The sequence below is a fragment of the Rutidosis leptorrhynchoides genome, chromosome 1 (genome assembly GCF_046630445.1).
Source record: "Rutidosis leptorrhynchoides isolate AG116_Rl617_1_P2 chromosome 1, CSIRO_AGI_Rlap_v1, whole genome shotgun sequence".
NCBI lineage: Eukaryota > Viridiplantae > Streptophyta > Magnoliopsida > Asterales > Asteraceae > Rutidosis > Rutidosis leptorrhynchoides.
Genome location: NC_092333.1, coordinates 25,710,395 through 25,737,417, shown reverse-complemented (window position 1 = coordinate 25,737,417; position 27,023 = coordinate 25,710,395). Strand labels below are relative to the sequence as shown.

At 34.6% G+C, this 27,023-nt stretch overlaps 4 protein-coding genes across 4 annotated transcripts; 2 read left to right on the top strand and 2 right to left on the bottom strand.

Annotated features, from left to right (window-relative positions):
* Nucleotides 1-15,454: 15,454 nt before the first annotated feature.
* LOC139849239 (VQ motif-containing protein 20-like) lies at nt 15,455-16,123 on the top strand. The gene has a single exon (XM_071838913.1). The coding sequence runs from the start codon at nt 15,455-15,457 to the stop codon at nt 16,121-16,123; it is 669 nt and encodes a 222-aa protein (XP_071695014.1).
* A 455-nt stretch (nt 16,124-16,578) lies between these two features.
* LOC139857878 (uncharacterized) lies at nt 16,579-19,835 on the bottom strand. Its single transcript, XM_071846731.1, has 7 exons — nt 19,365-19,835; nt 19,222-19,277; nt 18,557-18,619; nt 18,359-18,460; nt 18,171-18,236; nt 17,631-17,682; nt 16,579-17,078 (listed from the first exon to the last, which is right to left on the bottom strand). The coding sequence occupies exons 1-7, from the start codon at nt 19,816-19,818 to the stop codon at nt 16,684-16,686; spliced, it is 1,188 nt and encodes a 395-aa protein (XP_071702832.1). The 5' UTR covers nt 19,819-19,835; the 3' UTR covers nt 16,579-16,683.
* A 573-nt stretch (nt 19,836-20,408) lies between these two features.
* On the top strand, nt 20,409-21,107 carry LOC139849185 (uncharacterized). The gene has a single exon (XM_071838864.1). The coding sequence runs from the start codon at nt 20,409-20,411 to the stop codon at nt 21,105-21,107; it is 699 nt and encodes a 232-aa protein (XP_071694965.1).
* Nucleotides 21,108-21,924: 817 nt separating this feature from the next.
* LOC139849122 (protein LURP-one-related 7-like) lies at nt 21,925-24,700 on the bottom strand. Its single transcript, XM_071838811.1, has 3 exons — nt 24,457-24,700; nt 22,326-22,537; nt 21,925-22,071 (listed from the first exon to the last, which is right to left on the bottom strand). Exons 1-3 carry the CDS (start codon nt 24,698-24,700, stop codon nt 21,925-21,927), a joined length of 603 nt encoding a protein of 200 aa, XP_071694912.1.
* Between the last annotated feature and the right edge of the window lie 2,323 nt (nt 24,701-27,023).

The following is a 27,023-nucleotide window of genomic DNA, read 5'->3' as shown; positions in this document are numbered from 1 at the left end:
GCTTTTTCTTCATATTAGCGTTTTATAAGTTTAAATTCGGGTAGTACCTACCCGTTAAGTTCATACTTAGTAGCTAATATACAATTCAACTACTACAATTCTATATGAAAAACTGATTATAATAATATTTCGCGTTCAAACTTTTACACAATATTTTACAAACTTACAATACCGCTTATTTTACATATAGCATGAAATATAGCACACAATAAATTTGATACAAGATGGTTGTGAAGATAATTCTAGCTAGTACACAAGTCGTTCAGCAAAGGCAATAAAGACACGTAATTCATACGTCCAGAAACAAGTCATGCATTCTGGTTTTACTAGGATTACTTCCCATCCTTGGTCTTGTGGAACATAACCGTTATGGCCGTTGATAAGACAGCGTGTTGTAACGTCGTCAAAGGGACGAGGGTTACGTAATGTCCAACAGTCCCGTAACAATCTAAAAACCTCATTTCTTACCCCAATTATCGACTCCGTCACTTGTGGAAACGTTTTGTTTAATAGTTGTAGCCCGATGTTCTTGTTCTCACTTTGGTGAGAAGCGAACATTACTAATCCGTAAGCATAACATGCTTCTTTATGTTGCATGTTAGCCGCTTTTTCTAAATCACGAAGTCCAATATTTGGATATATTGAGTCAAAATAATTTCTTAACCCATTGCATAAAATAGCATTTGGGTTCCCCGCAATATATGCGTCAAAGTAAACACATCGTAACTTATGGATTTCCCAATGTGATATCCCCTATCTTTCGAACGAAAGCCTTTTATAAACCAAGGCATTCTTGGAACGTTCTTCGAATATCTTACAAACTGATCTCGCCTTAAACAGTTGTGCCGAAGAATTCTGACCGACTCTAGACAAGATTTCATCAATCATGTCTCTGGGTAGGTCTCTTAAAATATTGGGTTGTCTATCCATTTTGTGTTTTTATACTGTAAAATAGACAAGAGTTAGATTCATAAAAAAAATACTTATTAATACAAGCAATTTTTACATATATCATAATGCATAAGCACACTATATTACATATATTACACCACACGAATACAACTATCTTATTCCGACTCGCTTGTTTCTTCTTCTTCGGTTTTGGTTCGTTTTGCCAAGTTTCTAGGGATATATGATGTTCCCCTAATACGAGCCGTCGTTTTCCACATTGGTTTAGAAAAACCTGGTGGTTTAGAGGTTCCCGGGTCATTGTTACAACTTAAGGACTTCGGGGGTTGACGATACATATAAAGTTCATCGGGGTTGGAATTAGATTTCTCTATTTTTATGCCCTTTCCCTTATTATTTTCTTTTGTCTTTTTAAATTCAGTTGGGGTAATTTCTATAACATCATCGGAATTCTCGTCGGAATCCGATTCATCGGAGAATTGGTAATCCTCCCAATATTTTGCTTCCTTGGCGGAAACACCATTGACCATAATTAACCTTGGTCGGTTGGTTGAGGATTTTCTTTTACTTAACCGTTTTATTATTTCCCCCACCGGTTCTATTTCTTCATCCAGTTCCGATTCTTCTTCCGGTTCCGATTCTACTTCCGGTTCCGACTCTTCTTCCGGTTCCTCTTCGGGAACTTGTGAATCAGTCCACGAATCATTCCAATTTACATTTGACTCTTCATTATTATTAGGTGAGTCAATGGGACTTGTTCTAGAGGTAGACATCTATCACATAATATCAAACGCGTTAAGAGATTAATATATCACATAATATTCACATGTTAAAAATATATAGTTTCCAACAAAATTTGTTAAGCAATCATTTTTCAAGTAAACACGGTCGAAGTCCAGACTCACTAATGCATCCTAACAAACTCGATAAGACACACTAATGCAAAATTCTGGTTCTCTAAGACCAACGCTCGGATACCAACTGAAATGTCCCGTTCTTATTGATTAAAAACGTTCCATATTAATTGATTTCGTTGCGAGGTTATGACCTCTATATGAGACGTTTTTCAAAGACTGCATTCATTTTAAAACAAACCATAACCTTTATTTCATCAATAAAGGTTTAAAAAGCTTTACGTGGATTATCAAATAATGATAATCTAAAATATCCTGTTTACACGCGACCATTACATAATGGTTTACAATACAAATATGTTACAATGAAATAAGTTTCTTGAATGCAGTTTTTACACAATATCATACAAGCATGGACTCCAAATCTCGTCCTTATTTAAGTATGCGATAGCGGAAGCTCTTAATAATCACCTGAGAATAAACATGTTTAAAACGTCAACAAAAATGTTGGTGAGTTATAGGTTTAACCTATATATTATCAAATCATAATAATAGACCACAAGATTTCATATTTCAATACACATCCCATACATAGAGATAAAAATCATTCATATGGTGAACACCTGGTAACCGACATTAACAAGATGCATATTTAAGAATATCCCCATCATTCCGGGACACCTTTCGGATATGATATAAATTTCGAAGTACTAAAGCATCCGGTACTTTGGATGGGGTTTGTTAGGCCCAATAGATCTATCTTTAGGATTCGCGTCAATTAGGGTGTCTGTTCCCTAATTCTTAGATTACCAGACTTAATAAAAAGGGGCATATTCGATTTCGATAATTCAATCATAGAATGTAGTTTCACGTACTTGTGTCTATTTTGTAAATCATTTATAAAACCTGCATGTATTCTCATCCCAAAAATATTAGATTTTAAAAGTGGGACTATAACTCACTTTCATAGATTTTTACTTCGTCGGGAAGTAAGACTTGGCCACTGGTCGATTCACGAACCTATAACAAATATGTACATATTTATCAAAGTATGTTCAAAATATATTTACAACACTTTTAATACATTTTGATGTTTTAAGTTCATTAAGTCAGCTGTCCTTGTTAGTAACCTACAACTAGTTGTCCACAGTTAGATGTACAGAAATAAATCGATAAATAATATCTTGAATCAATCCACGACCCAGTGTATACGTATCTCAGTATTGATTACAACTCAAACTATATATATTTTGGAATCAACCTCAACCCTGTATAGCTAACTCCAACATTCACATATAGAGTGTCTATGGTTGTTCCGAAATATATATAGATGTGTCGACATGATAGGTCGAAACATTGTATACGTGTCTATGGTATCTCAAGATTACATAATATACAATACAAGTTGATTAAGTTATGGTTGGAATAGATTTGTTACCAATTTTCACGTAGCTAAAATAAGAAAAATTATCCAATCTTGTTTTACCCATAACTTCTTCATTTTAAATCCGTTTTGAGTGAATCAAATTGCTATGGTTTCATATTGAACTCTATTTTATGAATCTAAACAGAAAAAGTATAGGTTTAATGTCGGAAAAATAAGTTACAAGTCATTTTTGTAAAGGTAGTCATTTCAGTCGAAAGAACGACGTCTAGATGACCATTTTAGAAAACATACTTCCACTTTGAGTTTAACCATAATTTTTGGATATAGTTTCATGTTCATAATAAAAATCATTTTCTCAGAATAACAACTTTTAAATCAAAGTTTATCATAGTTTTTAATTAACTAACCCAAAACAGCCCACGGTGTTACTACGACGGCGTAAATCTAGTTTTACGGTGTTTTTCGTGTTTCCAGGTTTTAAATCATTAAGTTAGCATATCATATAGATATAGAACATGTGTTTAGTTGATTTTAAAAGTCAAGTTAGAAGGATTAACTTTTGTTTGCGAACAAGTTTAGAATTAACTAAACTATGTTCTAGTGATTACAAGTTTAAACCTTCGAATAAGATAGCTTTATATGTATGAATCGAATGATGTTATGAACATCATTACTACCTTAAGTTCCTTGGATAAACCTACTGGAAAAGAGAAAATGGATCTAGCTTCAACGGATCCTTGGATGGCTCGAAGTTCTTGAAGCAGAATCATGACACGAAAACAAGTTCAAGTAAGATCATCACTTGAAATAAGATTGTTATAGTTATAGAAATTGAACCAAAGTTTGAATATGATTATTACCTTGTATTAGAATGATAACCTACTGTAAGAAACAAAGATTTCTTGAGGTTAGATGATCACCTTCCAAGATTGGAAGTGAGCTAGCAAACTTGAAAGTATTCTTGATTTTATGTAACTAGAACTTGTAGAATATATGAAGAACACTTAGAACTTGAAGATAGAACTTGAGAGAGATCAATTAGATGAAGAAAATTGGAGAATGAAAGTGTTTGTAGGTGTTTTTGGTCGTTGGTGTATGGATTAGATATAAAGGATATGTAATTTTGTTTTCATGTAAATAAGTCATGAATGATTACTCATATTTTTGTAATTTTATGAGATATTTCATGCTAGTTGCCAAATGATAGTTCCCACATGTGTTATGTGACTCACATGGGCTGCTAATAGCTGATTATTGGAGTGTATATACCAATAGTACATACATCTAAAAGCTGTGTATTGTACGAGTACGAATACGGGTGCATACGAGTAGACTTGTTGATGAAACTGAACGAGGATGTAATTGTAAGCATTTTTGTTAAGTAGAAGTATTTTGATAAGTGTATTGAAGTCTTTCAAAAGTGTATAAATACATATTAAAACACTACATGTATATACATTTTAACTGAGTCGTTAAGTCATCGTTAGTCGTTACATGTAAGTGTTGTTTTGAAACCTTTAGGTTAACGATCTTGTTAAATGTTGTTAACCCAATGTTTATAATATCAAATGAGATTTTAAATTATTATATTATCATGATATTATCATGTATGAATATCTCTTAATATGATATATATATACATTAAATGTCTTTACAACGATAATCGTTACATATATGTCTCGTTTAAAAATCATTAAGTTAGTAGTCTTGTTTTTATATATGTAGTTCATTGTTAATATACTTAATGATATGTTTACTTATCATAGTATCATGTTAACTATATATATATATATCCATATATATGTCATCATATAGTTTTTACAAGTTTTAACGTTCGTGAATCACCGGTCAACTTCGGTGGTCAATTGTCTATATGAAACATATTTCAATTAATCAAGTCTTAACAAGTTTGATTGCTTAACATGTTGGAAACATTTAATCATGTAAATATCAATCTCAATTAATATATATAAACATAGAAAAGTTCGGGTCACTACACAACTACTGGTGGGTCTACTCAAGCTCCTCCCACTCAACTACAACAAACTATCTCTTCTCAGCAAGTTCAAACTTCTCAACGCTCAGAGACTACTGTAGGTGATATGACAGGAATTGTTAACCGAAAGTTGATTCAGTTGTCTGCGGATTTTGCTAAGTTCCAAAAGGCCGTTGATGAAGATAAGAAGAAGACAACATCTGAAATGTCTGCATTGAGTTTGAAGATTGGTGAGCTGGAGAAAAATATGGAAAGTCAGGCTGGAGAAATTTTATCTCTTCGGACACAAAACAAAGATCTGACGGATAGATTGAACGAATGGGAGAAGAGGATTGTGGTTGAAGAAGAGGATGATGAACCAGATCCATTTGGTACTTTTGGTGAGGCAGAAGAGGACAGAGCTGTTGAAGTTGCTAAAGGCTACACTGAGGATAACCCGCTGTATGTAACTCCTCTTCAAGTTATAACAGTTTCTGAATTTTTAGCTATGCAGGATCGTCTTAATCATACAACTGTTTACACTGATTTAGAAGAAGGGGAGATCCCTCCGGATCTGACCGAAACTGAGCAGGAATTGATGGAGCGTCTAGATCGAGAAGCTAAGGAATCTGCTGACGCTACATCAAAAGCTGCAACTGAGGCTTCGACATTAGGAGCTCAGAATTTTGATGATGAAATGAGTGATACTGATGCTTTTGGTGAAAGTGATAACAGCTTTTATGAGGTTGTTATTGAGGATGAGCCAACTGAGCCTTATCTTCGTTATGAAGGCGTTGGTGATGATCTTTCAACTTTTGCTGATTATTTTGAGATGAATGATGAGCTTTTGAACAGAAAATGTAAAGAAAAGGAACAGAAGGAACAAGAAAGTGTGTTACCAGAAGGTTTCTTGCCGATGAAGATCAACAAAGAGAAGGTTGAAATGTTGGAAGAAGAATGGAAGATTCTGATGCGGATTAGGAAGTATGTGATGAAACCTGAAGCAGAGCCACAGTTTTTGAAGTTTATCGAGCACTGTGAAAGTTTACGTGCTAAAGGAAAGATCATAGCCTGGGCCTATATTAAAGAATTTGATATGTATGCGATCAAGAAAGAATATGGAGTGGATTATATCAAGTCTCCATATGAATTCAAAACGTTACCTTATTTTGAGTTTATGCAGGTGGCCAGGCTTAAGATGTTGTATCAGGATTATAGTGGAATTCCTGATGTTTTGGTTCGCAAGATAAGGAGATCATATCATTCACCTAATTTCTTAGGTTTTCGTCCTCAGTTTCCGAAGATTTCTTATCGAACGAACAAGAAAACAGGGGATAGAAGGAAGATAGTAAAATATAAACCTGTGAAGTATATGCAGAAGGTTCCTTTGAGAAAGATGCCGCAGCACTTCAGTCCTCGTTTTCGTTGGTGGTATTATGATGAACGCTCAGAGGAAGCAGTTATTGTGTTAGACAAGGATGGTGGAGATGAAAATGATAGTATAAGGGTTCTAGATCCAGTTTGGTTGCGAAACTGCTGTGAGGAAGATATGTTTACCCTTTACTACAATCGGATGCTGTATCGCCCAGAAAATCGTGTGCAGGCTGAACAGTACTGCAGGGTTGTGAAACTTTGCTATTTGAAGAACTGGGTGACAGATCCGTTTACTGATTGATAATCGAATTTTTCTGTTCTACGGCTAGGTCTTAGGGGGGGTTTGTTGGTGCATGAATCCCCAGCCGTAGTTTATTATTACGTTTAGTACATTCGGTTATGTAATAATGTTGTTTACTAGTGACTATTGATTACTATGGTGATTGTGCGTTCTTAATTAATTAAATAATCAATATGTTAAACTGCACACAGTCGACCGAGTGTGTACACACTCGACCGACTGTGTAAGTCAGTCGACCGACTGACAGACACACTCGACCGAGTGTGTCTGACTTGCAGTATATATACGGGATTAGACTTCTTTGAAGAGGTTACTCGTCCCTTTTGTTCCAAGTCGTAGTTTGTCGTCTCCAGAGAACCCTAACACCGAATACCACCGAAATATATCGTCTAGGAGTCGATCTAATCTAGGTTTTTGCTCTAGGTTTGACCAATTCGATCTCGAAACGACCCGTATCTCGATTTAACTCTATTCTATTGTGTTCCGCCTTTAGTTTAGTGTTCAAGCGACCTAAGATCCAAAGAATTATCGTCTACAGAAACTATGTTGGAAAAAGTGATGAATGTGAAGAGTTTCATGAATATTGTGGGGAAAAAGATTTATAAAAAAGTTAGATGAGCTGAAATCTATTTTTACACTTGTTCAAACGAACTGAATTTAGTTAGAGTTAGAGTTTGACTGGACTCAAGTTACTAAGGTTGTGACTCGCTTGATATTACTCCGTATTACGAAGTATATGATCGAGCTCAATCAACCTTTTATATTTATATTTATAGTTATATAAATATAAATATAATAAATATAATAAAATTTATGTATTCATTACAGTATGTATATGCGTTATTAGTATAAAATTAACTTGCGTATAAAAATAACTTACGTATATAAATGAAAGATTTGTTTAGGTTTTTTGTTGATTTATAGCTATATTAGATGATTTTTAATCTTTTCGAAAACATTAAGATTGGGGGTAAAACCGAACCTCTGGCGGCCCAACACCGACCGGTCCCACGGTCAACACGTGAGAGGAAAATCGCGTAACCCATGTAAAGGGGCATGGGCAGGGATTGAACCCATTACCACCGCTTTATGCTACATGTCCACCAACCAGTAAACTACCAGCGCGGGGACCCTCTTGTAGACGTTGAGATTGGTTACCCTCTTGTAGAGGTTTGAAGGGTTTCCTATTGTATAGTTGCGAACTCTCGTAAGGTTCTGTCTAGTCGAATTCGTAATTCTTTGTTGTACTTTTGTATGTTTTAGAGGATTTAATCTTTTTTTGATGAATTTTTCTGTTGTTATAAGAGTTATTGTTTTTGCGCAAAAAATAAAAGAAAATAAAAATAAATGGAACAATTGATTAGAAGCTCGACCTAAGCTGATTTGCTAAACAAATTCAATATAATCCGTATATGAATTTGGTGACTTGTAATCTAGCTGCTGACACCATTCCTTGGTGTCCTGTAATCTAGCTGCTGATGTGTGGAAGGGAATCTATGTTTGGTGGGGTTCGTCGCCCCCAAATGACGCGTGTATTGAGAATTCGTTTTCAGGTTTGAGTCGGGGTAACATCTCTGGTCTAGAAAAGAAGACTTGGCAAGCTATCGAATGGGTGACGGGATACTACATATGGAAAAATAGAAACCTAAAAGTGTTCCGAAACGATTCGTGGGCGGCTCCGAAAATCATTAGTGAAATTCAAGTTAAATCTTACGAATGGATTAATAATCGGTCTCGAAGGGACACCCTCGATTGGCATCAATGGCTACTTAATCCATGCTCTCTAGGGTTACCGCGAGTTAACAATTTAGATCCCGGTTGAGCTACATTCTTGGATCCTTCGAGTTTTCTTGAGTTTTGTATCTTCGTTGTATTCATTGTATATCCTCAGGTTGTTTTTAGGTTGGCTATCCTAGCCATGTAAATCTTGTATCATTCTGTAATCTTTTCTATTTATATAATATATCATACTTGGTCTTTCAAAAAAAAAAAAAAAAAAAAATTCCGTACATGATTAAACGTGGACTCAAGCTCATTAAAAAAAGTTATACGGATTAGTATAATAGTATCGTTTAATAATGTATGCTTAGTTATAGATGGATAAATGAGTAATTTATACAAGTATGCGAATAATGTATTTTTTAGAAGGGATGACAAATATTTTAATTAAATGTATGTGGCATAATCGGATTATATCTACCGTTCATTTTTAACTCTATTCATGTCGCCTTATAATATAGTATCAGTGAAGTTTGAAGTCGATATATTTTGAAAAAATAATTCTTTCCTTTGAATATATTAACGTTTGGCAAAATTAGTTGGTAACTAATAGTCAATAGCTTCTAGCTTATACTTGATAGCTTATCGATTTTAACTTTTAACTTTTAGTTGGTTATTGTTTAACTAGTGAAATGACCTGTGAAAACACGGGTTTGTTTAAACGAAACAGTTTAATGATATGTTTTAGGTATTAAGTGAATGTAAATGTTAAAGTCATTTAGTTTATTGGCCCGTGAAACCACGAATTCCGACTAAGAAACTTGTCGTTGATTTTACAAACATAAAGTTCGCTCAAAGTTGAATATTTATATTTAGATTTTTAATAATAACTAGAAACAATCTGACCGCGCGTTGCTGCGGTTGTATTCGACGCGCGGTCCAATTTGGATATACGATGTCCGTTTCGCGTATAGTTAGTTGTGTTGTATATGTATATATATGTATGTAATATAGCCCGAAATATTTATTTTTTTTAACGATGTCCGTTTCGCGTATAGTTAGTCGCGTTGTGTTCGTAAAATTATTTCGAGTTGAACGGTGGTCTCGGAAAAATTTAACTCGCACCGAGCGTGAATATAGGGCCCGTTATTTAGTGTTTTTTTAACGATGTCCGTTTTGCATATAGTTAGTCCCGTTGGGTTTGTGAGATTTTTTCGAGTTGAACGGTGGCCTCCGAAAAATTTAACTCGCACCGAGCGAGAAGATAGGGCCCGTTATAAATTCGGGTGGAGTAAGGTTTTTTATTTTAATTAAATTATAAATTTACGTTTTTACCCCTGAAAAAGTGTAAAGTTGAGGGGTTGTTGTGTAATTTGTGCGAAAGTTGGAGGACCATTTGTAGTGTGAACGCAAACTCAAAGCGACAATTCGTTAAAACTGAAACGACAAAAAATGGGAGGAGGTTTAGTATGTAAGTATAATATAATATAATATAATAATATAATATAATATAATATAATATAATATAATATAATATAATAATAATTATTAATAATAATAATAAATGCCTTTTAAATTTTTTTTAGAAAAATAAAATTACAATTTAGGAGAAATTAATATTTTCTTTTATAAAAAATTTTGTATTATTTTTTAATTAAATTAATATATAATTATGACATCATCATTATGAAAAGTAAAGGATAATTTAGCTTAATGATGATGATATCATTTTAGAGGTTTATTAGACTATATAGATTGTTTTTAGATATATTTAAATGTTTGGTAGAGTTGATGAATCTGTTAAATAAAGATTCTATTGACAAAAGCTATAAGCTAAAAACTATAAGTTAAACGTTACTTCTCGTAGCTTTTAGCTTTTTTCGTCGTCTAAAAGTTTTAATTTCTTTTAATCAAACAAAACTTTTTATCAAATATGAGTTTTTAAATAAAAACTAAATATTAATGAAATTGTGACGTGGTTCAGCGGTTGGTGGTCTACCTCCATTAAGGGAGGTCAAGAGTTCGACCCCCGTTGGCTACATATTAAAAACATAATTTCATCTCTGCCATGAAGTATCCACCCATGACACCTTTCCGGCTTTCCCATATCGTTTGGGGGGTAAAGGGGAGGGGGTTTTACTCGGCCGTGCCCTTGGATCGGTTTCAAGGTTTCCTCCCACGCAGCGATGGGGGCGGGGTTTATCGCTGCATCGGCATAGTCAAAACGGGATATGATCGCAACTGGTGGTTAAAGTCCCCTCGGGTGATCCGAATCGCTGTTAAAAAAAAACTAAATATTAAATAAATAAGTAAAAACTTATAAAATCTATATGCCAAACATACCCTATATATCTCTCTTATCCTTAATTAGAAAAAAATTATGATGACATTTTTTTTGCTAAAAGGACACATGTCAAAACTTTCACCGTTAGATCACATTTCTTGATGTATATCTGATCCGTCCAAATATCTGATCGCGTCATTTAGCTTTTCTGCAGGCAGTTACGTTCCCAAATTACACTGGTACCCACGTCGGTTATTCAATTGAATTGAAGGTTTTAACTGATTGCGTTGCCAAAACTCCTACCATTAAATCACATCTCTGATCCGTCTTTTCACTAGGGTTTTTGTTTAAAAACTGATTGATCATTAATCACTTACAGGAATACGAAAATTGAAGAAATCAGGGAACCCATTGATCATTAAATCAACAGCGTACTGGATTAATAGACTACTGGATTCAAGATCTTCTGAAATTCTTCATCGATGCTTCCTCTGTCCATCGATGCATAGATTACTGGATTAATATTGGTATTTTTTTTCTTCTATTTTTGACTTCCGATTCATAAACATTCATTCATTTTTTGTCATTTGATTTGCGGGTATTTAATACACTACCTATGATTTCAATTCATTATATTTCTGATGTATAATGAATAATGAATTCATGAATGTTGATCCAGATCCGTTTATAATATGGAAAAAATTAGGAAGACGACTTCTAAACAGTCATTGATTAAATATCAATGACGATCGGGACGTCATGAGCTGGTATGTATACTATGATATATGTGATTTATCTGTATGATTTTCAATTTTTGTCCAATTAATATAACTGATTCGTCGATTAAATTTCTTCATATATATTGTTCATATCGGCAGCCACTTTTAAATTTTTTGAAAAAGGTGATAAAAGTGGTAGTATAATCCGTTTATGATAGTATCGTTTCAGATTTTTTTTTTATGTAAAAAAATATATAAACTATCTTTAAAAAATGAATATAACTCAGCTGATGATATAAATATGAATACATGCTTTTAAATTTTCTTAATTTAGCTTAGGTTGTACAATGCAATACATTATTATTCACTAGAATGTTGTGATTTTGATGATGATTCCTTTAAGTCGGTTCTTTTTTCTATTGTAGGTTTTAGACATCCCGAGGAGATACTGAAAGTTAAAGAAGAAGTGGTCATTGAGTTTTTGGATGAGACCCATAATTGAACCAAATCGCAAGGAACTGTAAGTATCTCCTACTTTTCTTCCTCGCATCACTAGCTTACTATTATTTTTTAATTCACTCATTCTATATGTTAAAACACTCTTATATATCAACGTTGCAGGTACCAGCTCAGCCTCAGGCACGCTACGCTGAGCCTGATAACCGAGATTGGCATGGAAGACCTCCCATTGAGAAGTCTTGGGACGCAAACCGCGATTTTTGTAGATTTGATAATACCCAATAACCTAAATCAATTTATGGTAGACTACAAGCCTCTCCTAACTAAGGGGTAAGTTGTTTAATTGGTTTATTAGGACTTGTATTGTAATGTGTATTCTAACTAACAAATATGAAATGTGCTAAGCCATTTTAAACTGGTGCAACATCTAGCAGACTGTTTTTGAATTGCTAAATAGTTCCCGTCAGCTTTAAATGTATCATGAAATTATGAATATGACTACTAGCATAGTCTGTGTTGAACTTATTCTAATGTATTGTAATTTGACAAATTTTGCAGCTCGAGTAATAAAGAGAGTATAAGAATGGATTATAAGCAGCTTCCAGCAGATCTAGAGTTCAATTAAGGTAGGGCGTTGCACAACAACTTATAACTTCAACATATTAATGATTTAAATTGGTAATGAAAAAGTTGTATATTCATAATGTATTATTTGAATCAAATAATATAACAAAAAGGTTGTAAATATACCAAATACAGTGTAAACATCGATGTGTACAAATAGATTTGTTAAGCCAGTTTCACAAAAGTTTCTAAATATACAACTTACTGCATTTTCCCAAATACTTCGCATATGCTTGATATGGGTCATCACTTATTATGAATGTCCTTACTAAAAAATTAACTGTTGACCTAATTCATTGAAAATATTTAAAGGAATGTGCTTATACAGATAAAACTCTTGGCGAATAGTGCGAATACAAGAATATCTAAGTATTTTGTCAGGTGGCAAAATGGGCGGCTCGATAACGGGTCAAAACGGGTAACATGTTACCTATTAAATAATTTGAAATATATTATGGGTATTAGTTCTCCAAATCTCTCTTATCTATAATAACAAAAGTTTTATGGTGTCAACACCATAATAATAGATAGATTACTTACATTTTTTTATAAATTAATACCACTATTATCAACACCTTCTATTTGTGTAATTCAAATGCTACATTTTTGTTCAATCATACATGCCTCTGCTTTTGTTACAGTGCAGAGGTCATTAAACCATGTAATGAAGATGGATGGCTCTCATACATGTGTTTAGCTTGTGGCAAAAAAGCTTGCAACAAATGTGTTGTATCTGGTGGCGACACAGTATATGAGTTTGACCAGTGTGGTGGGGTGAAAGATCGCACCGGTTCAACCTCACTTAATTCGTTCTGTTTGAAAAGAATTTGGCAAAAATGCTAAAGCGGTCTTGCACTTGGTTACGTGCAAAGATGGATGTGGTAAACATTTGGGTTATATATTTTATTTTCCTGACCCTACTATATGTGTGTGTGCCATGTGATGTCTACTTAATGTCTTTCAATCTATTACTTGCATTTTTTCACATAATAAATCTTTTATTCCAATTTTAAAATGTTAGGTCGCTGATCCAACTTTCGTACCTGATGACTTTGTGCTTCTTATGCATAAGGAGTTTTTTTAAAGTGCACGTGTCTTGGTCTTCAATCTTGACTACGACTATTCTGCATATACAGTCGACCGCTTGACCGATGACCCACAAACTCTTGAATATGTTGTTGATCAGCTGGCTAATAGGCTGGGACCTGAGAACAGTGAAGTTCATGTTGAAAACCATGAGAATGAAGTCATGTGATTGATGTGTCTGTGAATGAATTTGATCATGAAGTTGATGTGAATGAAAGTGTAGCTGAGGAAACAACACCAAAATCCAAGGTACATGAATTTACTTACTCATTATTTGAAAGGTTGAACATGTTAATTTCAATTACTTTACTTATTATTAATATGTTATCAACCAAGTTACTAATGGATGGATTGATTACATTCTGATGTTGTAATTATGTTCATGTTCCAACTATAATTGTTGATGTTTCTGCTCCAAATAATGATATTGAGTTTACACCTGACAATGATAAGGCCAAACGTAAGTCTGAAAGCCCACCTGATTCCATTGATTTGGAGTCTTCAACCGCGTCTTCAAAGGAGTCAAAAAGTCTTGCATCTTTGAAGATACTGAAGCTTGAGGACGAATGAGAAGTTAAAGTCGTGGATCAACTTCTTGATTGTGTTTTAGGAATTCTGTTTATTAAGAAGTTTTTTGTCGTTCTTTAAGTTGTTTGTTTCATATCCGTAGTATTTATGAATGTGTTTGCTTATTTCCCTATCAATAGTGGTATCTTTGTTTGATTAGGTGTTATTATTCATACCAGTATGTATGTCAATGTCCTCGAATTATCTAATATAATTAAGTGTTTATCTATTTCTGCTATCTTTACTTTGTAAACTTGAATTCTTTAATATAGTTAACCAGTATAGAAATAATAATTTTCCATAATCTTAAAACACACTGTCTTAAACAAACTTGATTTACATCGGGCTCCAATTTTGGCCTTATGTTTCAAATTCAATAAAGTTCGTTTTTTATTACTAACTTCAAGGTTGAATATCAATTGGACGGTTGGACCTAAAGATTGAGTTTGTTTAAGTTCGACCATCCATATTATATATCTATGCTGTATACTAACAAAAATATTTCAATCAATACTAATGCTGGAGTAATTAATATGGAGTAGGAAATTTGATATATGATGTTTTACGTACGCTTAGTTAAATGATATGATTTTCGGTACAACAACGAATTATCTTAGTTAGTGGCAAAACGGGTGGGTTGGTTCGTTTAATCGGGTTTAAATGGTTTTCGGAATGCTAATGGAGGTTTTAATTAAGAATATATTATTAACATCTTGTATATGATAAAATACTCGCGAATGCGCGGGTTATAAGCTAGTTTCACGTAAAAAGTAAACACCACATTTGTTTTCGCTACGAACCGGTTATTGGACAATTAAATGTAAACAAAATATAGAAAGACTATTTTTATTAAGTGTATACACGAATATTCACAATCAACTAATTTCGTATATCCAAAATTCTCATCAACAAAATATACTCATGATCCAAAACTTGAAAAATCTTTACCATTTTTATCTCCAATCTTAATTTCAGTTCTCGATAAATTAAAATTAAACAAGATTAGTTATTTCATTTAATCCTACCTAAACACCTAATTATATTCCATCATTCATTCCTTTATTAACAACCCACCTCACATATAGGAAACCCCAAACTAACACTACCTTCTTCTCCACATAAATTCACATTAATCTCACATTTCAAAACTCACCGTTTTCTTAATCTTTTTTCCTTCCCATAATAATAAATTCACCATGAGCCCTACACATTTCCATGCAAAACAAGAACCACAACATGACGGCATCAACAACACATTTAATCATACCCTACACAAAATCACCACCAACATCCACCGTCTTCCGCCGTCCCCTTCCACCGGTTCATCCACCTCACCCGACACCCTAACCACCAAACCACCGCAACAACAACAACAACCTCGACGTCCGGTCATCATTTACACACATTCACCAAAAGTGATCCATACACATCCGCGTGATTTCATGGCATTGGTTCAAAAACTAACCGGTTATACACCGCAACACGATGAGACTACTACACAAACTAATAATAATCAAGATCGAAGAAACCATCGAGGGAATATTATGGAAGATAATGAATCAACATCTGTTGTAACCGAAGATCATGGTGCTAGTGTTAATGATAATATTCCTCAAGTGAATTCTAACTGTTTTGTTGATCATAATAATAATAGTGGTGTTGGTGTTAATGTTGGTGTTGGGGTTGGATATGATCCTTATTTTCTCCCAAATAATTCACCGGTTTTTCAAACGGGCCCGAATGATTTCTTGTGCGCAACAAGTCATCAGGTTCCGTTTTATAATCATGATCCAATGTTTATGAATCCGAATTCATATTCTTCTTCATCGTCATTGCGTGTACTCAAAGAGTATCCGGATATTTGATTTTTTTGGATATTAGGGTTATTGATTTTTGTTATAGTCCAGGAGAATAATAAGTTGACCAGTTTATTTTATGTTTGATGAGTTTTTTATAGAATAAAGGTACGTTCAGTTTAGGTTTGTTATTTTTTTATTAGAACACTGGTTCATTTGATTCAATGTTAGGATGAAATTGCTAATCGAAGTCATATTGCATTGTTCCAATTAAATATTTCATGGTATCGTTCTTGTTAACTGTTAGCACAATCTCCATGACATTGTTAATGTGGGTTTAGATATGCAAATAGGCTACAAGTATATACCTACTAACTAGTACGTATAAAAAGTTAAAAACAATATCGAGGCTCAGTTTATCAAGTCAACACATCTTGACATCCATGCATAAGTCATAAGATGATCTTTCTTATTGCCAAATTTCATATTTTCATTCTCTTGACAACAACACAAAAAGATCATGAACTATTGCATTAATTCTTTTTCCTTCCTAGATGAACTAAGAGAAACGCAAACAAAGAAAACGAAAATCTATGTACAAACACTCCTTCTACTAGTCAAACAAAAGTTCAAAACATATCATTCTCAATATCAGCGAGGATGTCTAGCTGTTCGTCTGTATAAACCGGTAATGAAGCAACCACTTTTGCAGGTTCTAAATGAATCTGAACTACATCTGTCCCTTTGGGTCCATTTTTATTCCCTTCAGTCATCTGTGTAACATTTTCAATAGCTCTATGCTCATTTTCACATCTTCCTGCTTCTTTTAAAATTTCTTTGTCTTTCACACTCACCTGATTTTTGCCTTGGTTACTGGTCTTCCTGATTTGGTTCCCAAATGACGATATCGCATATGTTTCTTGCTCGACGTTCATACAATTAGTACTTAAATTGATTCCTTCTGATCTTAGTTCCATAGAAAATTCACTGTGCATCGCTTGTGTCCCCCTTCCAGAATCTTGAACTGAAGTGTGTATACAATTGTTAGATATTCTATAAAACTTATATTAACTTACACAACACAACAATACAACAATAGCAATACCCAATTACTCATATGAGAGGTATGGTTATACTAACTTACCTGTTCACTTGTAAATGAATCAATTTGGGTTCAAATTACCTTTTAAGCTAAACGGTGTCAAAAGATATATAAAGTTATATAGATATGTATGATAAGAAAAGACCTTAGACGAGAATGACTCAAACTGACTGAATGGGTCAAATTTGTCAAAAGTACCCCAAGGTGTATTCTTTATGCATGCCTCTCAAGTTGCTTTATCAAATCTGATGCACTAATTATTTAAAAAAAAAAAAAAAAAAAAAAAAACATTTAAAATGAAATAGAAAGTTAGGTTATTATATATAGGAAAACTGAAACGTCCAGACCTGACCCACTTCGACCCATACCAAAAAATAAACCGTTTCAACACCAAATCCTTTATAAACCACAGCCCGACCCACCTGACTTACTACCTCTACTAATAATACAGCTAAAGGAAGTGTGGCCAAATACCAGAACCCTGGGATGTCTGTATTTGTGCTGATCCACCATCTTTTTTAAATACCTGTAGATAAAAATGAGTCATCACTCGATATCAAATAAAAGCAGAGTACTTAATATTACAGACTTGCTTGTTTTATAATAGTTCAGCAACAAAGTCTAGGGTTACAACATTTCTAGGGTTATATCAAAACTAGATGTTAGATCAAAATAAAGCCTTTATAACCTCGATTGCCACCTGATTATAAGTTACTATAAACTATAATAGTCTAAGGTTATATGAAGTAATGGTGTGTGTATATGATGCCAAGTGTCAGATGTCAATTAGTGCTGTTACTGAAATTTGTCTTACAAAACTGAAAAAGAAAGATGCAAATTTGCTGAAGTTAGATTAAATCCTTATTATTCATAACCTCCAAAGTATATAGCAAGTAAACTATAGACCTTATCCGCAACAACATAATACGGCTTTCAAAAGCATCAAGTAATCCAAGATAGCAAATAAACTGGCTTTTAAAGAGCAATTCAAAACTACAAGGAAACTTTAAGTACCTTCACCAAATTCTTCTTAGTAATGTTAAGTATATGAGTTGATCGTGATGGCGAAAATACGGAAACCTGATAACAGAGAACTAATATATATGTAAGTTGATACAACTGATAAGTTGCCAAAAACAAGTCAATAGACTAAATATTGATTGTATAGGCTTATGAAGCTACAAATAAATATATAAACATACCTTATGGAGTATCAGAACAGATCCTACACATAAAGCTTTGGCAAACTCTGCCTCTGCAAGGACTTTGTGATGAATAGTACCAGAAATTGTACCTGTAGTATCCTAAAGTTTGCACAAAACAAATAAGCAACCATATATTAATAATAATATATATTTATAATAATACTAATATACAACATAGCATATTGAGAATCTTACTTTCAGCACTACCGTCAGATCACCTAGCGCATTTGGAGCACAAGACTTGATAACAGCAACAACCTATTACATATTACAGACCAAATATAAGTTAGAAAAGATGTCTAATAACAGTAATAGTAACCTCTAATGCCTCCCTTATGTAGAAGACACTAATTCACTACTCCATTGTCGTACTAAATGGCTTATTTTGCAGACCATAAGAATATTGAAAAAGGGATTAAAGTAGCATTCAAAGATATTAGCTCCCAACACCCAACCACCAGTAAATTACTGACTCGATATCTTCTTGTCTGCAGCAGATATTCATTACAGACCCATATTAACTGGTTAAATGTCTTGGTAGACATAATACATTGTCTGCTTCTATTCAATTACCCGTGCAACAAAATATGAAAGGGTTGAAATGGGACAAGATATTTTAAGTTTACAAAGTTTCGAAAAACTAGTAGATAAAGCACCAAGTCACCAACGAATCACTGCCAGAGAAACTCCGGTAAATATAAATGCACAAATACTGTGACAATTATTCAACATAAATCTAAAATATATACAAATAACTATAACTATAACATATTACACAAAAAATCATTATTCAAACTATTAAGTTCCTAATATTTTGTAGCAGTTTTCAACATCAATAACTTAAGTGTTTACAAAAATACCTTATCAAGTTTGCCGTTTTTCTTATAATCCTTTATTTCGCCCAATGTTGACTTACCTACACTCAAAGAACACTAATAAATGTCACAAAGTTTAACTAATTTAACTATAAACTATACAGAAACTAAACACAGTTAATCATTACCGCCATCAGGATAAGCAAACTCAATCGCCGAGAGCCACGGACTAAGCTGAAAGTCATCATCCTCTTCTGGATCTTCACCCCCTTTCCTTATATAATCTTGTGTATCCATCGAATGTTCCACCTGGTTATCGAGTTTTTTACGAAGCTTGGCAGCCTGAATTAGACCAGCGGGACCTGGAATCGTATATAATAGAGGTGATTCTACGGTTTCAGATTGCAATAGTGAGGTATCTAGGGTTTGAGATTTCGATTGCGATAGAGCTAGGGTTTGAGAATTCGATTGCGAGCGAGCTAGGGTTTGAGATTTCGATTGCGAGCGAGCTAGGGTTTGAGATTGAGAGAGTTCAACGGCGGCAGTGGTGTTAGGGGCAGTCGTGGTGGTAGTGCGGTGGTGTTTGCAGGGGCGGAGAATGAGATCAGAATCGTCTACATCAAAGGTTTCTTCCAATTCCATTTTTGTTGGTTTGGAGGTATAGATATAACAGGATGGCACAGCCTTTTTCTACCGTTTGATTAAAAAGGCGGAAAATGTGATCAACAAACTCGAGAGTGTAAGACGTTACTTTTTTGGGGTGGGTAGGGGAAAAAATCTTTTATTTCTTGGGTAAAATGGGATGATGTTATACGTCCTTATGGGTTGGGTGGTTTAAACTTGGGCTCTTTTAAAAATAAAAACTTGGCCTTAATCGGTAAGTGGTGGTGGAGGTTCAAAACCGAAACCGACTCCTTATGGGTTAAGGTCATTTCGAGCATTTACGGGGATAAGGGCGGGCTTGGTGAGGTTACTCATGGGAAACTCTCTTCATATAAAACCGTATGGTCTAACATAATTGCTTCAGGAAATTTGATTGATTCTCTTGGCGTAAACTTCAAAAATTCATTCACAAGGCAGATTGGTGATGGTAATTCTACACGGTTCTGGAAAGACAATTGGCTCGGGGACGGTGCGTTGATTGAAAAATATCAAAGACTCTCAAGACTTGACTCAAATATGGATGCGTTAGTAAAGGATCGAGTGAGCTGGATGGCACTAAAGCGGTTGTGATGTGGGACTGGTTCACGCCGATTCCGAGCAGAGCTGCACAGCACCTGGAGGAGGTCAGCAACAAAGTTGGAGGCGTGAGAATGAACACAGATTGCAGCGATAGTTGGGTATGGGATGGTTCATCGAATGGTAAATTTACCTCAAAGAAGCTAAATGGTTTAATTGACGAGAAAACAATTTATGCGGGGGCAAACGCAAAAGAAACGCTTAGGAATTACTTGGTACCTAAAAAGGTTGAGGTATTCATTTGGAAAGCAAGGAGAAAACGGCTTCCGGTGCGTATGGAATTGGATAAGAGAGGGATTGATCTACACTCGATTCGTTGCCCACTTTGTGACGACGATATTGAGTCGGTGGATCATTGCCTTATCTCGTGTAAAAAAGTGATAGATGTGTGGTCAAATGTATTCAAGTGGTGGGAGTTAGGCACTTTTTCGTTTGCGAACTTAGAGGAACAACTGTTGGGAAAACATAACCAAGGTACGGATGAAGACATCTTGCAAGCGGTTATATGGTCTTGTTGTTATCTTGTGTGGAAAAATAGGAATCAAATGGTGTTCAAAAACAAATGTTGGAACACGCCCATGGCGTTATGCGAAATCCAAGTTAAGACTTTCGAATGGGTTGCGAAAAGACACAAAAGGAAGCATATCGAATGGCTCTCTTGGTTCAATAATCCTTCGATATTTTTACATTAGTTAGTCTAGTGTGAATGTTGATGCAATCTTTGCATCCCTCTGTATATAGATTTGTATTGCGAAGCTCCTGAGTCTGTACAGAACCTTGTATCACTGTTGTTTTGATCCTAATAAAAATATAGTTGCCTTTCAAAAAAAAAAAAAAAAAGGCGGAAAATTATACGGAGTATTTGATTTGGTACCCGTTTTGAATTGAATGGATTTGATTAAAAACCGCCAAATAGTGAACTGGACTTGTAAATGGGCTTGGGCTAAACCCGATCATTATACGAAGCCCTTTATCAAAACTGCTTAATTATTATTAGAGTTAATTACACCGATGGTCTCTATGATCTTGGTTAAATTACGTCTCTAGTCCCTAACTGTTAAAAATTATATGCTTCGTCCCTGTGGTTTTAACTCCAAACGGAGGTGGTCCCTGTAATCTTGGTTAAATTACGTCGCTAGTCCCTAACTCTTAAAAATTATATGCTTCATCCCCGTGGTTTTAAGTTCGAACGGCGGTGGTCCCTGTGGTCTTGGTTAAATTACGTCGCTAGTCCATAACTCTTAAAAGTTATATGTTTCGTCTATGTGGTTTTAAATTACACTGATTGTTTGGACTTGGGATGTTCCTTTTAACTAGATCAAACCTTGCAGATTCATATGTAAAGGGAAAATTGATTTATGACCCTGCATCGTTGAGTCATAAACTTGGTAACCATAATGATCATATATATAATCACATTATAGCATCTCATTGTATTCCCAAAGGGCATCAAGCAGAAATGTACACTTAAAGGGGTCTGAACTATGCATATGTTATAAGAAACTAGTTTTAGATCCACAATTTTCGACCATAGAAAAATATCACGGCCAAAGCAAAAATGAAATCATGATCAGCATATCCAGGGAATATGGTTAGTCGAAACTTATTTCTTGGCACAATTACATTCCGAATCCCATGCTTGTACATAAGACTAGTCTGCGTATTAAGACAACAAACAATGCATCATTTGTCATGTTAATATCCTTATCACAATTATCATTCAATAATTCGCCAATAACACAACCCCTTAAATGCCCCTTAAGTTATTTGGCAATTCTGTTCAATTAATTTACAAGAATCATTATACATTCAATGCACATAATCTCGTATTTTTAAGGATCACTATACATTTAATACAATGTCTAATTTGTAGCATAACAAATTGTGTTTAACGCGAATATGAGAAGTACATGTGCTACTATGGTTTCGCCATTATAGATGGTACATGATCTATAGAACGGAGAACCTCTCATCTTGAAAATGGACTTCTTTGGATCATCTGAATTTGCATTGTTAAGGAGCACTTCAAACTCGACTTTATTAAATGTGTTCATGGTTCTCTCTACTTTAAACATTATATCTTTAGGTTCACTACTGTCCTTCCTATAACCATGCCAAGTTTCTTTCCGCACAACAAAATGAGGCAGGTTTAAGTTTATTGTAAGGTGAAACATATATAAATCCATCAATAACTATGTGGCAGCCACCTTAAAAGAGCTCCAACATGCATTTACACACTGTTAGTGGTTAATTGATTTAAACATGGATCACCTCTGTTTGGACTTAAAACCATAAGGACGAAACATTTAATTTTTAAGAGTTATGGACTAGCGAAGTAATTTAACCAAGTCCACAGGGACCACCGCCATTTGGACTTAAAATCGTAGGGACGAAACATATAATTTTTAAGAGTTAGGGACTAGCGACGCAATTTAACCAAGACCACAGGGACCACCGCCGTTTGGACTTAAAACCACAGGGACGAAGCATATAATTTTTAAGAGTTATGGACTAGCAACGTAATTTAACCAATACTAGAAGGACCATAAGTGTAATTAACTCTTAATATTATAAGGGTTTACCAATCCAAAATCGTCCCCCTTGTATATAGTGTTACGGTTTTTGACGTCTTGGTACTTTACAAAATTAAAGGCTCGTGTATATCATCAGACATATAAACAACTTGTTTTTTTTATTATTAACAGCGAAGTTAGGAATCACTGACACAGGGGATCACCGTAGAATTTTCCATCGCCCGATCATATCATAACCACGTGTTAAGGATGTTTCACCGAACAACTGACATAGGACGGACTTTGTATATAATCACCCTTGAGAAGCACCCTTGAACAACTGTCATAAAACATGCTCACACAGAATAGACATGATTCGAACTCAAAACGTTATGCTCTCATGAACCTGGATAGTGTGGGTAATGTACGCTTAATGCCTACTTGATATAAACAACTTGTTTTTAATTTACGCGTCCTTGTTTAAATGATTACAATCGGAATTAAACAAAACATATCAATATCATATCCATCAAATTATCAATTATCAATCCGTAGAATAAGAACAACAAAAAATACTAGTAGTAGAAAAAATAACTATTAGTTCACAGTATTTGATCTATGAACACCAGACTCTTACTCAAACAATAAATAAGAATTAATAATACAGAGAATGAGAGAACACGATTATAGAATAGAAGATAAATGATATTAATCGTGAAAAAGTACATCTATCAAATGAACCATACGTCCCTATTTATACAGATAAAAACCAAATCTGGAGATTTGGTTTCCAAAACTACTTAGCTATAAATATGAAAAAGATAAACTAAAAACAAACCAAATTTGCTAATAACTAGGAAGTAAATTCTGGAGATAAAATCAAATCTTCTTAAATAACAAGCATATCTCCAGAATATTCTATTGTCTCAGTTCATCAACACCAACCATTCTTTTCTCCAGCTCGGCCAACCTGTGATTAATTTCTACAACAGACCCTGAATCACCTGCACTAGACAACTCCTGCATATCCCCAACCAACCTCCTTACCTCCAACAGCTCATCTTTTGAAACAAAATTATTATTAAAGTTAAGAATATTAATCTTAGACTGCACACCAGAGAGCTTGTCATTAAACTCCTTAGTCAACTTGGTCAAAGCCTGATGTAGGCCAACCATAGTGACTGGTGCCTCAGTCTGAGATGTAGTGCCAGAAGATAAGGGTAGGGTTGGTATGTCCTCATAGCCATCCTGTTGTAAAGAAAGCTGATCCTTAGACATAGAAGATTTTGAGGCCTGTATCTCACCCTGTGACATGAGTGTGATATTGGCAGCCTGTGCAAGTAAGTGTAAGGATGGAATATTTGGAGTGAGTAGTGGCAGACTTAAGTCTGGGGTAGCAGTTGGCTTGGTCATTGCAGTAGGTTGTTGGATTTGTTTATTTGAGTCCAGGATTGGGACTTCTTCATGTAAGTCAACTGAGTGGGTTTCTCAGTGACTGTAGTGTGGGTATCCAAGCTAACTAACCTACCAGGTTCAGGCTGGGTTAAAGCACTCCTCTCACCAACTTCTAGCAGAAGTGATGGAGCGGCACTAGTAGCACCTTGCCTAATGGATTGTTGATGTGAATCCATGAGTGCTGAATCATCTAGGTTTTCAAGTATAGAGACATTCTCAATATGAGCTGGTGAGCTCATAAGGTTGGTTAATTGGAGATTTTGTTCATTAGCAGTGGGAGAAGGTGGGTTAGAATTAAGTTGGTTTTCCTCATTCATACCTTCAGCCTGCTCAAATTGTGGAACAACATGGGGTGGAGTTTCTGGGGGGTAGAATCTGATTGCTCAGACTCTATGATGGGTTGACCATTGTTTTGATCTTCTGCAGACCCTGATCACTCAGACCCTGCAGGAGATGCCCCTGCAGATCCTGATTGCTCAGGAACTATAGGTTGGTCAGCTTGGCCAATATTGACCCATTGCATCATTGCTGGTGTGAGAGCAACTTCATCATCATTGACAATATGGCTATGAAACATTCGTGAACTGCATTCAGGAAAAGATGTATACTCATACACCCTAAACACCTTTAGCCCATCATACAAATCTGGATTCATTGCTTGTTCAATCATAAGACTCAAAATCATTATAAAAGGCACATTGTGATCCCTAGGAGTCTTCTCAGTAAGAACCAACAACTCATTAAAGTACAAACGAGCAAAATCAATGTTTCTTCCTGTCACTATGGAATGAAACAAATAAGCCTCAAAATCATTTATCTCAATCAAGCTCTCACATTTAAAACTCAAGCTTATAATAACATTCGATAACACAAACATCCACCTGGGTGAAAACATACTAATCTTAACAGATGAGTCAGTCAAAGGTTGACCAACTAAAGTAAAACAAGATCGTACAGCAGACCTGGATACTGTTCTAACAAAATCATCACGCATAGGAAGATTCAAAGCTAATCTTAAATGATTCTCAGTAAGAACTAAAGTATTGTTACCATTGCGATAAGTACCAGTGATTGTTCATGCTTCCCTGTTTCCAACACAAGTATACCAGAATTCTGCTATCAACTCTGAAAACATAGTCGTCATTTTAAAGAAAGCATCCTTCAGAGGATGATTGTGCATAATCTGAATCAACTCTTCATAACCTTCGTTAGCAAAATTTTCTGGAATCGTATCACATGCAACCCTGTTGTTAGCCGAAACCATAACATCCTTGTTTCCTTTGATCTCTGTAGCTCGAACCATGTTGGCAGTGGGCACAAGAACGAATGGAATGAACTTTGATCGAGCCATTTAGCTTTATGGAAAGGAGAGAATTTTGAAGTTTTGAGGGAATTTTGAAGATGATGATCGAAAGAGGGATTAGGGTTTGAATTGAAATCGATTTGAAGAAGATGAGGGATATTTATACTCCTGGAAAAATTTCAAAAAGTTACTTTTAATTCCCAAAAGAAGTTACCTTTTATCCTCTTTAAAAATAACCCTTTTACTTTAGACAAACATAAGTAAGGAAAGTTTTAAGGACCAAATAAGGAAACCAATATACAATAAAAATACAACAATAGAGTAAATCTTTCCAGACTCTGAATAATTTGATGTCACCCAGACTCTGAAAATGAAGTAATCCAGACTCTATACACATTTTTTTTTCCTTTTTTTTTTTTTTACAACAACAATTTAGAGAGTATCTTCACTTGACAACATTTCTTCAGATGGATTTAACATCCCAAGTTGTTCAAGAAGATAAAAATGTCTTTCTTCAGGAAGTGCTTTAGTAAAAATATCTGCTAGTTGATCTTTAGTACCAATATGCTTCAAGACCACTTCCTGCAGCAACATATTCAGCTTCTGTTGTGGAAGTGGCCACAGAATTCTGCTTTTTAATCGACCAGCTGACCAATTTTCCACCTAGCAATTGACATCCACCAGAAGTGCTTTTTCTGTCTAATTTGCAACCTGCATAATCTGCATCTGTGTAACCAATTAGATCAAACCCTGAGTCTTAAGAGTACCAAAGACCCAGGTTAGGGGTACCTTTTAAGTACCTAAAAATTCTTTTCACAACTTTAAAATGAGACTCCCTAGGATCTGATTGGTAACGTGCACAAAGACATGTAGCAAACATTATATCAGGTCTACTAGCAGTTAAGTATAGCAAAGATCCAATCATACCTCTATAGGTTGATTGACAAGTGAGTTTCCCAGATTCATCTTTATCAAGCTTTTCAGAAACACTCATTGGAGTTCTTAAAGTAGAACAATTTTTTAAACCAAATTTAGTTAACATGTCAGAAACGTAGTTACTTTGGTTAATAAAAATTGAAATGTCTCGTTCTTATTGATTAAAAACGTTCCATATTAATTGATTTCGTTGCGAGGTTTTGACCTCTATATGAGACGTTTTTCAAAGACTGCATTCATTTTTAAAACAAACCATAACCTTTATTTCATAGATAAAGGTTTTAAAAAGCTTTACGTAGATTATCAAATAATGATAATCTAAAATATCCTGTTTACACACGACCATTACATAATGGTTTACAATACAAATATGTTACAACAAAATAAGTTTCTTGAATGCA

Excerpts from the sequence above, each read along its gene's own strand:
- LOC139857878 (XM_071846731.1), bottom strand. The coding sequence starts at position 19,818 with ATGGAATTGGAAGAAACCTTTGATGTAGACGATTCTGATCTCATTCTC. Across the intron at positions 18,461-18,556 it reads ATCTGACGGTAGTGCTGAAA|GATACTACAGGTACAATTTC; the intron begins GTAAGATTCTCA and ends TGCAAACTTTAG. Across the intron at positions 17,683-18,170 it reads CTAAGAAGAATTTGGTGAAG|GTATTTAAAAAAGATGGTGG; the intron begins GTACTTAAAGTT and ends TTTTATCTACAG.
- LOC139849122 (XM_071838811.1), bottom strand. The coding sequence starts at position 24,700 with ATGAATGAGGAAAACCAACTTAATTCTAACCCACCTTCTCCCACTGCT. Across the intron at positions 22,538-24,456 it reads TTTAACCCAGCCTGAACCTG|AAACTTGGCATGGTTATAGG; the intron begins GTAGGTTAGTTA and ends TTGTGCGGAAAG. Across the intron at positions 22,072-22,325 it reads GCGAAACCATAGTAGCACAT|ACTAGTCTTATGTACAAGCA; the intron begins GTACTTCTCATA and ends CTTAATACGCAG.
- LOC139849239 (XM_071838913.1), top strand. The coding sequence starts at position 15,455 with ATGAGCCCTACACATTTCCATGCAAAACAAGAACCACAACATGACGGC.
- LOC139849185 (XM_071838864.1), top strand. The coding sequence starts at position 20,409 with ATGTGGGACTGGTTCACGCCGATTCCGAGCAGAGCTGCACAGCACCTG.